Raw genomic sequence first — 17,525 nt, 5'->3', positions numbered from 1 at the left:
CATCCAGATCTTCCTGTGTGATATCCCGGTCCTTCTCTGTATTGGCAATACCTCCCAGCTTTGTGTCATCCGCAAACTTTATTAGCACATTCTCACTTTTTGTGCCAAGGTCAGTAATAAAAAGATTAAATAAGATTGGTCCCAAAACCGATCCCTGAGGAACTCCACTAGTACCCTCCCTCCAGCCTGACACTTCACCTTTCAGTACAACCCGTTGTAGTCTCCCCTTTAACCAGTTCCTTATCCACCTTTCCATTTTCATATTGATCCCCATTCTTTTCCAATTTAGCTAATAATTCCCCATGTGGAACCATATCAAATGCCTTACTGAAATCGAGGTAAATTAGATCCACTGCGTTTCCTTTGTCTAAAAAATCTGGTACCTTCTCAAAGAAGGAGATCAGGTTGGTTTGGCACGATCTACCTTTTGTAAAACCATGTTGGATTTTGTCCCAATTACCACTGACCTCAATGTTCTTAACTACTTTCTCTTTCAAATTTTTTTCCAAAACCTTGCATACTACAGATGTCAAACTAACAGGCCTGTAGTTGCCCGGATCACTTTTTTCCCCCCTTTCTTAAAGATAGGAACTACGTTAGCAATTCTCCAGTCATATAGTACAACCCCTGAGTTTACAGATTCATTAAAAATTCTTGCTAATGGGCTTGCAATTTCATGTGCCAGTTCCTTTAATATTCTTGGATGAAGATTATCTGGGCCCCCGATTTAGTCCGATTAAGCTGTTAGAGTTTGGCTTCTACCTCGGATGTGGTAATATCTACCTCCATATCCTCATTCCCATTTGTCATCCTACCATTAGCCCTAAACTCCCCATTAGCCTCATTAAAGACTGAGGCAAAAATATTTGTATAGATATTGGGCCATGCCTAGATTATCCTTAACCTCCACTCCATCCTCCGTGTTTAGCGGTCCCACTTCTTCTTTCTTGGTTTTAAATGTGTAAGAATTGTACAGTGAGATGGTAGCCATGCTGGGATACCATAATATCACTTACACGTGGGACAAAAACAAGAAGACTACCAAAAAAGGCAAATACAGAATAATTGCTTTCCTTTATTTCCTGGCCTCATCTACGGCTGAGAATTACATTATTTTTGGTACTTTTACAATCCTACTGTAGCATGACTATTACAAGTCATGTCAAGTGCCAACTTGATATTCAAGACTTGGATAGATTTAATTTTTTAAAAAACATCTGGACAATGCTTCTGGGGGGTTGCAGGGTAAGTGACAGTTAAAGTTGACACTGAAGGTATCCTTTATTCTTATGGAAATTAGTTGAAGTAGTTTAACTTAGTGCTTACATTTATGCTAATAGTGTAAGATGTTTTGTAACTTAACACTTGTATCCACATTAATATACAAGATTGCAGTTACACAGACTTCCATCACAGAATTTTGGCAACATCCAAAGCCATTCCAGCAGTATCACCGCCACCTTTGGTGGAATTATAGCTTTATGATCACTTTAATTTACTCTAATATAAATGTATTTCAAACAACAAAGGGTAACAATATGAGGTATTACTATATATCTATATAGATCTATATCTACAAAGATGCATGTTTAAAATTTACTTTAGCAGCAAGCACTAAAGAAACCAAACTTCCCCGATCAAAAAAAGCTCAAAAACCAATTGATATTACCTGCAATTTGTTATTTTACACGTAATGTCAAAAGGCTCTTCCAGATTTACAGTATCTGGTATTGTCTCCAAAGAAAGTCTTACATCACCATAACCTGGGGCCTGCAGAGGTACAAGAATAGTTAGCTTTTCAAGTCATTGGTAACAAAGCTCAAGTACTGTATTGAACCTTCTTTTAGTCTAGTCTAACAAATTTAAACTAAGGCCATGTCTACACTTACAAGCTTACAACAGCACAACTGTATCAATACAGCTGTGCCGCTGTAAAAGGGCTTGTGTAGCCACGTTATAATAATGGGAGAGAAGTCTCCTGTCAACATAATAAAACCAGCTCAACTAGTGACGGTAGCTATGTCAGCGGAAGAACGTCTCCTGCTGATATAGTACTGTACACATGAGCACTTACGCTGGCAATAAACTTGTGTCGTTCTGGGGCTGTTTTTTCCACACCCCTGAGCGACAAAAGTTTTGCTGACATAAGTGCTAGTGTAGACATGGCCTAAGAAATAGAAAGAAAAACAAATAAATTTATCACAAGTTAAGATGGGGGAAAGACTCAGGAAAAATAACAAGATCTGAATTTTGTGTTTTCCAATTTCTTAATTTAAGTTTCAAATGTGAGCCACATTTCACTCTCAGAAGGTGATAAAATCTTACTTGTGCTCAAAAGCAAGCGACAGTGTGGACAATGGAAATATACGTTTCCCCACACTATCCCACTAATACATCTCATCCTTGACAGAGTTATCAATTCTATGGGTGAGACGATAATTCAATCTCTATATCCTTTGTCTGTAGAACCTCTACTAGGACTGCCAAAAATATTGCTAGTAACTGCCAGCTAGGGTGGCATTTGATGTCGACACATGTCCACTATAATTTGAATTGAGACTCAAGTCATTCTACATAGCTCACTGATTAGCCATCATGTGGCAGAGGCTTTGGTTACTACCAGCTTGGGCTGAATTCAAGCCAGCAAACGAGATAAAAAGCTCTATGTTCTATTTCCAAAAGCCTTAACTGTCCATTCCCACCTGCCTTTTTTCTTTCTTCCCTCTCCTGAGTCTCATTGAGATGAAGCACTTAAATACTAGGGTAGTGGTGGTATGTTTATTATAAGTTTTCCTGTATGAAATGTAACTTTTCATATGGCATCCTTCAGCAAGTATCACAGAACACTTTACAAAGAAGTGATGCAAAAAGATAATGATTGACAGAGTGGGGAATACATACTTGCTGGCAGGCTGAAAGGCATATATAACGGAGAGAAATATGATTAATTTTTAAAAGCGTAGATGTGCAATAAAAGCCTGTCTTGAACACACTAAAGTGAGTAGAGAAGTACTAAACTCATTTGAAGAGCTGAAACAGTTGCTTAAGAGAGAATTCCAGATCAATAGAGCAGCTATAAAAAATGGCAACCTCTAACTTATGGGATTTGAGGGGAAGAGACATAAGAGGCAAACACAGGAGACGCAGGTTAAAATGGGCCAAATAGGCCATGTTTTCAGTTGGATTGGGAGATAGGAATCCAGTGAAGGTGAGGAAGAATGGAAAGGTTCTGATCCCATTTCATAAATGAGAGGGTAGTTTGGCCATAATATTTGTCACAAACCAAGGAGTAGTTAGTGCTACCTAGTGGCCAAAGCAGACTCAGAGAGCAGGAGGTGTGGTCAGGAGGCAAGCCAACGATCGGAGTCAGAACAGAACCAAAGGGCAGAGCTGGAGTTGTGGTCAAGAGGCAAGCCAGTGGTCAGAGCCAGGAATTAGGAATGAAGAGTTCACAGGTAGGCAGAGTCTAGGGCTGGAGTGGAGCAGGCAAGGGGTAGAGAAAGGGTTAGGTAGGAAGCAGGTCTGGAACACATTGAGCAGCCATTGTACTGCTGTTGCTAAGGGCTTTAATGATCATCTGTTGGTTCTTCTGACCAATCAGGTAGCATAGTCACTTAGTGAGGGCTTATTGGGTCCACTCCAGCTCATCCAGTTGCTAGCCCCAAATCAGCTGAGTTCCTGACAGTATTCTAGACTCTCTCAAGACTAGGGATTAAGAAAAACAGCAGTGCCATTCAGCAGTAGAATGTTAAGGTCTAGCAGCATCTTACAGAATTAAGACTGTAGGACAGATAGAGCTGATGAGTCAGAGGAGAGATAGATATCACATGCACAAAGCAATATCTAACGTTGAAGCTAACAATTAGACATTCCAGAATGAGAAGAGGCCAAAAGTGAAGCCCTGAGATACCACGTTACATCCGAATTCGTGTTATACCGGGTCGCGTTACATCGGGGTAGAGGTGTATCTTTGAAATAGCTAAGTGTAGAAAACTCCTCACAGCTCTCATTAGAAAGAGGGCTACTATGAACCACTGTTTTGCAACAATGACAAACTAGAAGTGAACCCATCTCTGAAATTTAGAGATTCATTATATAGTCAGCTTCGGTTTCCATATGCCCAATGAAGAGGAAACTGAGGAGTACCATTGGCTTTTCAAGCACCAGCAGCTGGAGTTAAGCTACTGGAGATAATCAAATGACCAAAGTAAGCGTCCAATGAAGAAGGGGACAGAATGAAAGAACTCTGATTTTAGGTGGGAAAAGTCTGTTTTAAAGGGGAAAGAGGAATTAGCGATAAGGTAGGCTGAAGATGGGAGAGTTGGTTGACAAAGGACAGGAAGTTATAAGCAAGCAGGCTAGAGGTTCATCAGTATACCTATGAAGTCCTAGTGATGAAAATAATGATGACATCGACAAAATCCAGGCATACTAGATGAAAGGTGTTTACAGAGGGAACCATTTCCAGTTGTATTGGGGGGAGGTGGGAGGAAGAGATGCTTGATGTAAGCATACATACAAGTAAAAAGGAAAAGAACTGTCAATAATTCAATATGAATTTCCAAGTGATTCTCAGAGTGGCAATTCTGCATTTCAGGTTTGCGTCTCATTGATTCCATATCAGACGTACTGTTTACAACGAGACAAGATAGGTGAGGTAATATCTTCTATTGGACCACCTTCTGGTGGTGGAAGGTAAAGCTTTCGAGTATCTTAAGAGCTCTGTGAGCCTCAAAAGCTTACACCTGCCAGTAACAGAAGATATTACCTCACCTACCTTGTCTCTCTCAGATCTTGGGGCCACAACAGCTACACCACCACTGCAATAAAACTGGTTACAAAGAGACTTTTTTCCTGACTGCTAATTCTGGAAGTGCAGCCTGGGATGCAATTGTCAAGTTGGTATGTGGGAAAGGAAGAACCCATCACCATCAATAAAGGTGCTGCTACAAGCCAAATTTAACTCTTTGTGATGCCTAGTAAAGACAGTGGGGTTGCACAGTTGACCGATTGGCCCTGTAATAAGAACTTGTAAGCAACTGTTGATGAGCCACAAGAAGGAAGAATAGATTTCATTCATTTTTGCAGTGTTGGCTCTGCAAGGCTAAGAAGAGTAAAATATAAAAACTATTTTCTTTAGAATAGTTCATTATGTTCTGCTTAAGAAAGCAGATGAGTCCAAATGCACAAAGGGAGCAGATCTGTGGGATAAAAGAGGAGCTATATTTAAAGTCACTCCTTTTGAGACAAGAACTGCACTTCAATATGTTGGCAAACTCCAATCAAGGAACTAATTTTTCTTCAGTCCCTGGTACTTTGGTAAGTTAAATGCTTTACTCTTGCAATTCTAAATTTATGATCCATTAAGTTATGTGGTTCAATGTCTCAAAAATGGGCATGTTGCTATGCAAAGTAAAACATCAAGCAAGCGGAAAGGAATTTTGCCTCTCATACACCAACAAAAGTCAGGAAAACCAGCATTTTTGTTCAGCTACGCTACCTTAGGAAACATGGTTTTTCACACTTCACAGAGCAAGTCTTTGCTGAAAATTTACACTACATAGTTTTCCAAAATGTGTGTGAAGTATAAAGACACTTGTTGAATTCAGAATAAGTTCAGCTAGCAGGCAGGCACTGTGAACTACTTTCTTTCCTGTCACGGTTTAAGTATTCAATTTAGCATTCAGTTATCTTGAAAATGGATTTTCTGATTGTAAAAGACGTACCATTCTTTGGAGCTGGCTGGTCTGCAACCTTCCCCGTTCACCTAAATTTGTTTTCCATACGATGTCTAGTTTTCCAATTACTGTTACACCTTTAATCACTCCAGCTTTCTCTGCAAATTCCTGCTTGGGTTTTAGGCAGTATAAATACTGACGAGTATCCATAGGTTGTAAATATGTCCTTGAACCAAATGTAGAGACACTAGAAGAAAGAACATTGTTCCTCAATTTAAACTGTTACTTTCAACAGGATTCTTGATCTTAGCCTTAGCAATAATCCAATAAAATATTATTTACTTTGTGTGTGGTTTCTTATTCAAAGATGAAAGATGCCTACAGAAAGCCGTTCTTACAGAAACATGGAAAATAAGCTAAGCAGAGACAGTGACCATGCCAATCAAGGAAACACAAAGCATACAGAGCAGAATTCAGGATCAAGGAACTAATTTAAAATATTTGAAGTATAATAACCATGAGAAGGATATTTCCATGTGGGGAAAAAGCTGTCCTGGGAAAGTCAGTTTTGCTAAATTATGGCTTGGATTGTCCATTAGTTTCTAGCCTAAATCATAGTCTTCTGGTGACACTTTGTTGTTGTTTTTTTTAAACAGGGTTATCTAATTTAGACAAGGTTTGTACACAACTTTGAAAAAGTAAAGCACTATGAAAGTTTTAAGTATCATTTTAGACCAGCGTATTAAAACATCAGCTTCATTTTAAGTTCAAACAAACAGCTGTAGCACTGCCTCATTTATCACAGATATGAAGTGAGAGAGATAATTTGCACTATATTCAGCCTGGGTTTGAGGTGGGTGGGAGAGGGAGAGAGGTAAATAAGAACGTGGCAACATAATGTGCAAAAATATAACTTCTATATTTCATCTAATAATATTTGTCCTAATAATTTGAGAAAGGCGTTCTATGTACAGGAATGGAGCAGATCTCAAAACCTTAACTAAGTACATGGGAAATGGTGATATTTGTACAAAGAGCAGCAGGGAGGCCTGCTTTGTCCTTAAATCTGTTTAAAATTAATATAAACAGACAAAAGCGGAATGTGAATAAATATTCTAAATATCAGTAGTATTTCTAGCCAAAACATTTATGTTAAAAAAAACAATAAAGTTTAATGAGGCTTCCTGTACTCCCTTGTGGAAAAAAACACTTCAGTGTGTGAATAAGCAAGGAACTCTACAGATGACATGTCAGCCAAACTGACTCTCTTCCAACAATACTAAGGGGTCTGTTGAAAGGTTTTATAGTGAAAGGGAAAAGGATAATAATCTATTTTAGGAAACTGGATTCACTCATTAGAACCTGCTTACACAGTACTGATAGTGTTCTAAGTTGCATTAAAAATAATCCACATACCTGGTCACTTTAATAACCTAGCAGTTCAATTCTATAGCGTAGAGCAACATGCTGTAATATTAATAAATTAAAGAGCAAATTAAGCTAAACACCATCCAGTAGCACCGAAGAATTGAACTGGTAATAGCACAATGGCACTGCCTTTCTCAAAAACTTCCTGCAACGTTACTGGAACTGGTTGCTCTACCAGAGGCTGAGCTATCTTCCAACCAGAAGGAACAGGTATTTTAGCTGAGGAAGACCTATTCAAGTTGGTGAAAGCTGATGGCTTTCATCAATAGTCCAAGGACAGCTAGGCTTAAGAACTGTATACTAAAAACCTAGCACTGGCAATTCTTCCTATCTTTTAGTATCACCACTTCATGCTGCTAGTGAAGAAACACATCAACACTGTCCCCAATCTCCTCCACCTGCAAAATCTCAGATGACTGTCTTTCTTTGCATTGATCCTTAGTCCCCTCCTCTCTGCCATTGCCACTAGCCTTGATACCCCATTATTCTGCTCTTCCATGCTGTACCTACACACTAATGCCCTTCCTGAGCTGGTCTGCTATACCATTTAGATGCCATACTATAGCACTGCTCAATTGGAGGAGCCTGATCCACCAGGTGCACTCTTGCTCTCCACTTCTGGGTTACATCATGCTGTCTGAGAACTATTTAAAATCCAACAGCAGCTCAATCCCTACTCTTCTCTCTACTGCTATCCTCTGTCCCTCCCACCCAATCCCAGAGCATCTCTTCCACCCTCCCTGCCCTGCATGTAATTCTGCTCTAGGACAAGGGAAACAGTGCTGCATGGAGGGCTGGAGCAGGCTTTACAGTCCATAGGAACAATGCTTCCTCTGCCCTGGAGCTGAGCCCTGTACAGGCAAGGAGAAGTCCCACTTTACCCCACAGCAGCACCACAATCCCTACCTTACTTACATTTTTAGATCTGACACACAAAGTGACCAAAACGTCATCCATTATTCAAATCCCACAATCTTTTGCACCAGTAGGATTTTGGGATATGGTGAGTCACAGGATGATTTTTCAGTCATTTTGTGGTTCATGGACCAGAAAAGATTGAGAACTCCTGCTATCAGGTATATTAAAATAAATACTATATTTTTCTAGGGTCTTGCAGGGCCATTCTGCTGACCTACCTTGGCAGCTGGCTCTAGTGAGTCTTATTAGTTATAACGGAGACATATAAAAGGATTAAAGCGCTCTCAAAAGCAGAAAGCAGTAGGGGCAAGGTCAAAGGTGTCCTGCAGGGAGAAATCCTAGGAAGAGGCAAGGTTAGAAAGAGCTCAGGCTAACGTTTGTGTTTAAGTAAACAATAAAGGAAACACCAAGAAGGGAAGGGAGTAAACTTTCAACGTATCTAGTTTGTATTTATCATGTAAGGAGTAGATTAGCAGCACCATCTGTTTTCAGTGTCTGAATACAAATACAACATTAAAAATACCATCTATACAAAGAAAAAAGACGGTTACTCACCGTTGTAACTGTTGTTCTTCGAGATGTGTTGCTCTTATCCATTCCAGTTAGGTGTGCGCGCGCCGCGTGCACGATCGTCGGAAGATTTTTGCCCTAGCAACCCCGGTGGGTCGGCTGTGGAGCCCCCTAGAGTGGCGCCGTTATGGCGCTGGATATATACCCCAGCCGACCCAGCGCCCCCTCAGTTCCTTCTTGCCGGCTACTCCGACAGTGGGGAAGGGGGGCGGGTTTGGAATGGATAAGAGCAACACATCTCGAAGAACAACAGTTACAACGGTGAGTAACCGTCTTTTCTTCTTCGAGTGCTTGCTCATATCCATTCCAGTTAGGTGACTCCCAAGCCCCACCTAGGTGGCGGGGTCGGAGTGAGACATTGCTGTGTGCAGAACCGCTGACCCGAAAGCAGCATCGTCTCTGGATTGTTGCACCAGCGCATAGTGAGTAGCAAATGTGTGGACCGATGACCACACGGCAGCTCTACAAATGTCCTGGATCGGTACTTGAGCTAGGAAGGCAGTCGAGGAGGCCTGGGCTCTCGTGGAATGAGCAGTGAGGCGTGGCGTCGGTACACCGGCCAGGTCGTAGCAAGCACGAATGCAGGACGTAATCCAAGAGGACAGGCACTGTGAAGAGACCGGTGAGCCTTTCATCCGGTCGGCCACTGCAACGAAGAGTTGCGTTGTCTTCCTAAATGGCTTTGTACGGTCGATATAGAAAGCCAGGGCCCTGCGAACGTCTAAGGAATGCAAACGCTGGTCTTGACGAGTAGCGTGCGGCTTCGGATGGAAGACTGGAAGGAATATGTCCTGATTAATGTGAAAAGGTGACACCACCTTTGGAAGAAAGGCAGGATGGGGGCGAAGCTGCACCTTGTCCTTGTGGAACACCGTATAAGGGGGCTCGGATGTCAGCGCCCTGAGTTCAGAGACGCGTCGTGCTGAGGTGATGGCCACGAGGAAGGCTGTCTTCCAGGATAAGTACAGGAGTGAGCAGGTCGCCAATGGTTCAAACGGAGGCCCTGTGAGCCTGGAGAGCACGAGGTTGAGGTCCCACGTCGGAACCGGCTGTCGTTGCTGTGGGTACAGTCGGTCTAAGCCCTTGAGGAATCTAACGACCATCGGGTTAGAGAAGACCGAGGACGTGAGTTCTCCTGGGTGGAAAGCGGAAATAGCGGCGAGGTGAACCTTGATTGAGGATGTCGCCAAGCCTTGCTGTCTTAAGGACAGGAGGTATTCCAGTATGCAGGGGATAGGTGCCTGCAAGGGAGAAGTAGCTCGTTGCTCGCACCAACAGGAGAACCGCTTCCACTTGGCTAGATAAGTGGTTCGCGTAGAGGGCTTTCGACTTCCCAGCAGAACCTGCTGGACGGCCTGCGAGCACTGCCGCTCTGTCCGACTCAACCATGGAGCATCCACGCCGTGAGGTGGAGGGACTGTAGGTCGGGGTGACACAACCGGCCGTGGTCCTGGGAGATGAGGTCCCGACTCAAGGGGAGCGTGATCGGAGTTCGTACCGAAAGATCCAGCAGTGTGGAGTACCAGTGTTGCCTCGGCCAGGCGGGGGCGACTAGAATCACCCGTGCATGATCCCTGCGGATCTTGAGCAGTACCTTGTGGACCAGCGGAAACGGAGGGAAGGCGTAGAACAGGTGGTCCTTCCATGTTAGAAGGAAGGCGTCTGACTGAGAGCCCGGGGCTCGTCCGTGCAGGGAGCAGAATACCTGGCACTTCCTGTTGGCCCGAGATGCGAAGAGGTCGATCTGGGGAAATCCCCACCTCTGGAAGACGGAATAGATGACGTCCGGGCGAATTGACCACTCGTGTGTCTGAAAGGACCTGCTGAGACGGTCCGCCAGCGTATTCTGGACTCCAGGAAGGAAGGATGCCATAAGATGTATCGAGTGGGCGATGCAGAAGTCCCACAGGCGAATGGCCTCTTGACATAGGAGCGATGAGTGGGCTCCGCCTTGCTTGTTGATGTAGAACATTGCCGTGGTGTTGTCGGTGAGAACCAACACGCAACGGCCCTGTAGGAAGTTGAGAAACGTCTGGCAAGCTAGGCGCACCGCCATCAGCTCTCTGACGTTGATGTGGAGGGCTAGTTGGGCCACGGACCAGAGGCCCTGGGTATGGTGCTCTCCGAGGTGAGCGCCCCAACCTAGAGATGAAGCATCCGTGACTAGGTGGAGGGAGGGTTGTGGGTCGTGAAAGGGAACTCCTGCACAGACCACCGTACGATCCGTCCACCAGGTGAGGGAGGCCCGGACCGAGGCCGGAACCGTGACCACCATATTCAGGTCGTCTCGATGAGGACGGTAGACCGATGACAGCCAAGCCTGCAGAGGGCGAAGTCGTAGCCTGGCGTGCCTGGTTACGTAGGTGCACGAGGCCATGTGGCCCAATAGGGCAAGGCAAGTCCTTACGGTGGTGATTGGAAAAGTCCTGAGTCCTTGAATGACGCTTAGGATGGTCTGAAAGCGGCTGTCGGGGAGGATAGCTTGGGCGCGTCTGGAGTCCAGGACTGCCCCGATAAACTCTATCCTCTGAGTTGGTACCAGGGTGGATTTTTCTCTGTTGAGTAGAATGCCCAACTCGTGGAAAGTGTGTGTCACCATGCGGACATGAGCCTGCACTTGGTCCCTGGTGCGGCCGCGTACCAGCCAGTCGTCCAAGTACGGGAACAGCTGTATCCCTTGTCGACGAAGGAAGGCTGCGACGACTGCCAGACACTTTGTGAACACTCTGGGAGCCGAAGACAAGCCGAAGGGAAGGACTGCAAATTGGTAGTGCATTGCGCCTATTACAAATCGTAGGAAGCGCCTGTGAGGCGGATAGATCGCTATGTGAAAATAAGCGTCCTTCATGTCGAGGGCGGCGAACCAGTCTCCAGGATCCAGTGAAGGGATGATGGTCCCCAATGAAACCATGCGGAACTTCAACTTTACTATGAATTTGTTGAGTCCGCGCAAGTCCAAGATGGGCCGTAGACCCCCTTTTGACTTGGGGATCAGGAAGTAGCGGGAGTAAAACCCCCTGCCCCTTAGCTCCGATGGAACCTCCTCTATGGCCCCCAAAGAGAGGAGCCCAAAAACCTCCTGTGTAAGGAGTTGCTCGTGAGAGGGGTCCCTGAAGAGGGACGGGGAGGGGGAGTGGGAGGGGGGGGGGCGAGGAAAATTGGAGGGCGTATCCCCTCTCCACCGTGCGAAGGACCCAGCGGTCCGAGGTTATAAGGGACCAAGCACGGTGGAAGCGGGAGAGGCGATCCCGGAAGGGAGGAGTAGGATCCTGGATACAGGCCGAGGTGCCGTCCTCGACCGCACCTTCAAAAGTTTTGCCTAGGCCCTGAAGGTGGCCTAGGCTGTCCCTGGTTTTGACCAGGTTGAGGGCCGGTCGACCTCCGCCTGCCCCCTCGACCCCGCCGCCTGGCAAAGTCCTGTCTAGGACGCGGCGGGGGAGGGTAAAATCTCTGTGGCGGTGGCCGGAAGGGTCTGCGCTGAGGCCCCGGGACATGCATCCCCAGGGAGCGCATCATTGTCCGCGAGTCCTTGAGGTTTTGGAGCCTCGCGTCAGTCTTCTCTGAAAAGAGTCCCTGTCCCTCAAACGGCAGATCTTGTAGCGTCTGCTGTAGCTCTGGTGGCAAGCCAGAGACCTGGAGCCAGGAGAGTCGCCGCATGGCTATCCCCGACGCCAGGGTCCTAGCTGCCGAGTCTGCAATGTCTAGCGAGGCTTGTAAGGAGGTGCGCGCCACCCGCATACCCTCCTCTACCAAAGCCCCAAACTCCTCCCTCGACTCCTGGGGAACCAGCTCCTTAAATTTCCCCATCGAGGACCAGGAGTTGAAGGAGTAGCGGCTCAGGAGCGCCTGCTGGTTGGCCGCTCGGAGTTGGAGCCCCCCCGCCGAATAGACCTTGCGTCCGAACAAGTCGAAGCGCTTAGCGTCCTTCGACTTGGGCGCAGCGGCCTGCTGGCCATGGCGCTCCCGTGCATTCACCGATGATACCACCAGTGAGCACGGCTGAGGATGGGTATACAGATATTCATGGTCTTTGGAGGGGACAAAGTACTTCCGCTCCACTCCTCTGGCCGTGGGTGGAATCGAGGCTGGGGTCTGCCAGATGGTGGTGGCATTAGCCTGAATGGTCGGGATCAACGGTAGCGCCACTCGAGAGGGAGCGTCCGCTGACAGGATATTTACAATGGGGTCGTGAACCTCCACGATCTCCTCAATTTGGAGGTCCATATTGCGCGCCACCCTTCGCAAGAGGTCCTGGTGCGCTCGCAGGTCAATAGGAGGCGGACCCATGGCGGATGTGCCCGCTACCGCCTCATCGGGGGAGGAGGAGGAAGATCCCCCCGGTGGCAAGGGGTCCAAGGGTGGTTCCTGCTCCAGTTGTTCCTGTTGAGCGTCAGAAGCCCCTGGGACCAGGGCCCCCACCGGAGTGGGCACCGGCGCCTCCATACCACCTGGAGGGGGGCGGGAGATGGTGGCCTCTGGGGCTCTGGGCTCGGAGCGTGCCGAGCGGGACGCAGAAGGAGGGGCGCCTTGCGCCTGGTGGTAGGCCCACGGTGTCCAGAAGGACCAATGCGCAGGAGCTTGCGCCGGGTCCTCCGCTGTCTCCTCCAGGTGGGTGGCCTCCGCCTCCGAGGAACGGGACGCCGACCTCGATGGCCACGGCGGTGCCGAGCGCACCGACACCGGTACCGGATGGTACGGTGCCGAACGGTGCCGGTCGTAGGGCGATCTGTCCCTGCCCGGTGCCGGGGAACGGTGCCGAGATCTAGATCGGGATCGGTGCCGGTAGTCTCTTCGGTGCCGAGAGCCCGATCTGGAGCGGGACGAAGATCTCGAGGAGGCCCGGTACCGGGAGCGGCCTCTCGAGCCCGAGCGGCGCTCATACCGGTGCCGGGAGCTCCTCCTTGAGCCCGAGCGGTGCCGGTCGTCACGACGGTGCCGGGATCTGGAACGGCGTCGTGAAGGTGATCGGTGCCGCGAGTACGACCGGTGCCGAGGTGACATTCGGCGCCGGGACTCCGAGCGGCGTCGGGACGTGCTCCTGGACCTCGAACGGCGCCGCAAGTCTGGGGATGGAGACGGCGGGCGCAGCAGGGCAGGCTTGCCCCTGGACTGCAGCTGTCGCGGAGCAGCCGGTGCCGGGAGGTGTGACGGGCCCGGTTCGGTAAAGGCAATCAGGTCCCGTGCCGTTGCAAATGTCTCCGGGGTGGACGGGAGACAAGGTTCCACCACCAACCTAGGTGGGGAAACAGTCCGCACCGGACTCGACGGCCTCGGTGCCGGAGTCAACGGTGGGGCCGCCTGTTGTGGGCGGTCCAACGGCGGACGCGGCTCTACCCCCGGCACCGAGGGAGCCGGCGTCTTCGGCGCAGTCTTGTCCTGGGTCTTGCGGACCTTCTTGTGGCCCGGAGACAGCGATCGGCGCCGAGGCTCCTGAGGCGGGCGCGGTGCCGACGTCGGTCGGTGCCGTGGCTTATCCTTCGCGCCGGTCGGAGCCGCCGGGGCGCTGCGCACGGAGGCGCTCGGTGCCGGGGTGCTGTGCACCGAAGTGCTCGGTGCCGGGACGCTGCGCACCGAAGGAGGGTCCGGACTCAGAGCCGCCTCCATCAGGAGCTGTCGGAGCCTGAAGTCTCGCTCCTTCCTCGTCCTCGGCTTGAAGGCCTTGCAGATAGGGCACTTATCTGCGGGATGGGCCTCCCCAAGGCACTTCAAGCAGGAGCTATGCGGGTCGCTTGTTGGCATGTGCTTCCCGCAGGACGCGCACGGCTTAAAGCCAGGAGCCTTGGGCATGAGCCCGGCTGCGCGCCGGGGGGAAAAGGGGGAAGACAACCCCCTAAACCCCCGCTAACTATTTACAACTAAACAAAAAACTAACAATTAACTATCTAAAGGACTATAACAACTATATACAACTATCTACACTAATGAAAATGAGAAAGCTAGGGAGAGTGGAGATCAGCTATGCCGCGCTCCACAGTTCCAACGACCGTCAGGGGCGGTAAGAAGGAACTGAGGGGGCGCTGGGTCGGCTGGGGTATATATCCAGCGCCATAACGGCGCCACTCTAGGGGGCTCCACAGCCGACCCACCGGGGTTGCTAGGGCAAAAATCTTCCGACGATCGTGCACGCGGCGCGCGCACACCTAACTGGAATGGATATGAGCAAGCACTCGAAGAAGAACTGTTGTACCCTTTCCCACTCCTAGCTCTACATGTCAGAGTAGGGGCTCAATTCTTTAGTTCCCCAAAGGAGAGTTGAGTACTGCCAACTGAGCTATAGACTACTAACATTATGCTAATTTTATACTTTTATTTTAAGAAAATTATATTTAATATAGTAATTTGAGTCAAACAGGAGCTTCTCTCTGAATTTTTCCTTACCTTTCCCCAGCTTTGTTGACAGTATTTAGTTCTGCTACGTTGTACATAATAGATGGCTCTAATGAAACCTTCTCCATAAACATCGGAGAGGTTGTAATATTCTGAATCTGAGCTTCCAGAAATACTTCATCTGTCTGAAAAAGCAGAGGACCAAGTTTATAAAAATGTTACTAGGATTGTAAATAAAGTGCAGTGTCTTATTGTTTGAAAAATATTAAATCACAAATGTGATTAGTTCATGCCTGCAAATCAAAGCTACAGTAATTAATGCAAGAAAAAAATCTCCATCCCAATACAATTAATGGGAGCAAAAGCGTTAGTTAATTTATCTTGCCAAACAATGGATGTGGGATACTGTACTACATTCTATCACCTATTCTTTTAAAAGGTTTTGAATTATTACTTCTCAAGGCCTTCTTCAAGTCAGCAACAACTTAGGTTTTATCTAAGATAATTTTTGAAGTTTTTGAAGTTAGGGAATTGCAATGCACATAAAAGACATGCCATGCCAAATTACTGGTGCATCAAGCTAAGTACAAGAAAAATAAATATTACAAGAATATTTAATACAGGTAGTTTATTTATTGAACTGAAATACAAGAGATTAGGTATATGCTCTAAGCTTCTAGTATTACTTTAAAAGGACATTGAAATGTACTAGCTACAAAGCAATCCAATCTCCTCCCTTGTTCAGCAACATCATACAACAGTTATTAACATTATGTAAATCCATCCTATCATTGGCACTCTATCTCCAAAAATTCTATGAGAAACATCAGGTCTCCTTTAGTGTTCATGTCCAAGAATGGTACATGTAAGGTGTTCTAGAATGGAAATCAGCCTCCACACAGTTTCAACTGTGCGAGTTCAGATGGAGGTTGTCTGTCACCAAGGAAGGTTGGGTTTACCCTTCAGCATAGAAAACAAGGAACTGGGAGTGTGTGTATATTTATGGCTCCTTTAGAGTCCCACATAGGTGACAACACCTTGGAGTTCTAAAGTCTTAAGACTAAAATAATTGCTGGAAAGTCCAGGTTATCAGAGGCAGAAAGCATTGGGAGAACTGAAAAGAAATTCCTTTTGTAATTAGTTAAGGACCAATCCTGCACCAACTAAAGTCAACGTTGATTTCAGCAGGAAATAATCTGGGCCCCTTGTTAGGATTAGGGAAAGGGTACATATTTTCTCTCTTATGTTTATAGGGGTTTTTTTGTTTGTTTTTTTACTTTTCTGATTGTCTGCAAATAAGTTTCATTTTATGTTATGCAAATAGGGTCTTGCATGTAAATTAAAGCAGACAAAATGGGATAAACATTCTCCTATGATTTACCCTCAAAAGATGCTATATTAAAAGCAGAAGCATGGAAGGGCATTGGAGACCTCCATTATGTCCTAAAAATTTTTTAAATGCAAACTGAGGAATGGTAACAGTATACGTACAGTAATGAAAGCCCACCAAATCCACATGTTATGGACAGGTCCTACACTTGTGGGAGAAGGTGGAGAGGGATTCAAGTAAAATGCTGTCCTCGTAACTAACATTTCTCAATTAATATAGTGTGTGTCAATTTAAATTATCATCCAAGTATCTCTATGGACAAACTGTTACTGTTTGAAACAAACAAATTTTTATATATCCATCCCATAAATCCATTGCTTAAAATCTCCATTTACCCAAATATCACATCAGTTATTTTTAATGCAGCAACCATCAGCAAAAATTTAGAAAGAGCTATGTTGAAGGGGAAAAGAAAAAAACAGCATAATGAAAAAGCAAGTTAGTTTAATAAGGCCAAGGCGGATTAGTTTTAATAATATGGTTAAATTCAAGTGCTTATAAAGGAATTCAGTTCATTTTAACACAATGCACACCTTAACCCTTGAAGTAAAATAATACTGCAGAAATACCATACTAAATCATCACTGCATGCAATCAAAAGTTTGAAAGCATAGTTCTAACTAGCATGAAGGAGGATAGAAGACATTTGGTGCTCTCTCCTGAAACCCACTGTCTCCACCTGCTGCAAATAGGGAAGGATCTATTACAGCTTAAACAAGAAGGTAATCTTGTAGCTGAATTTAGATATTGGAAACAGTTGATTACTACTGTTCTACATTCTCCCGAAAGTAAAAATGTAAAAAGGGATTAAACTCAGTTTCCCCAAACATGAAAGAAACCATTACAAATCTCTTTGTCTAGTTAAAAAATAAAATTAAAAAAAAAGAAGAGATAAATACATATGCCTGCTAAAATTATGGTAAAATAATTTGTAGAATGACCATTCCAAAAAAGTCTCAACTTTTGGTTTCAACAATGGGTATTAAAGAAAGAGCTAACATTTTTAAAGGATTATATATATAGCTGCATATATTAAAAAAGAATGGATGTGAAAGTATCAGTTAATTTTATGCAGAACATTGCTTTTCCATTATGTTTTTAAAATAAATAGTCTTAACAGGCACAGAGACAAATAGAAGACACTTTAAATAAGCATACATATTTATAAAAAAATAAATAAAAATTACCACAGAACTGAGGTCACTCTAATGGGA

At 46.0% G+C, this 17,525-nt stretch overlaps 1 protein-coding gene across 2 annotated transcripts in view; it reads right to left on the bottom strand.

The window, feature by feature from the left end:
• Positions 1–17,525, bottom strand: part of TRAPPC13 (trafficking protein particle complex 13) — a 45,753-nt gene that overhangs the window by 1,947 nt on the left and 26,281 nt on the right. For both annotated transcript variants that reach the window (XM_024209382.3, XM_024209383.3), the window contains exons 8-11: positions 17,499–17,516; positions 14,973–15,106; positions 5,727–5,925; positions 1,670–1,770 (exon numbers count right to left, since the gene is read on the bottom strand). In XM_024209382.3, the coding sequence (XP_024065150.1) occupies positions 1,670–1,770; positions 5,727–5,925; positions 14,973–15,106; positions 17,499–17,516 (452 nt within the window). The remainder of the gene's footprint in view (positions 1–1,669; positions 1,771–5,726; positions 5,926–14,972; positions 15,107–17,498; positions 17,517–17,525) is intronic.

Source organism: Terrapene carolina, unplaced genomic scaffold (genome assembly GCF_002925995.2).
Source record: "Terrapene carolina triunguis isolate 2854851 unplaced genomic scaffold, T_m_triunguis-2.0 Scaffold69, whole genome shotgun sequence".
In the NCBI taxonomy this organism is placed as follows: domain Eukaryota; kingdom Metazoa; phylum Chordata; order Testudines; family Emydidae; genus Terrapene; species Terrapene triunguis.
The sequence above is the reverse complement of the archived record's forward strand: the minus strand, read 5'-3'. Positions and strand labels throughout refer to the sequence as shown.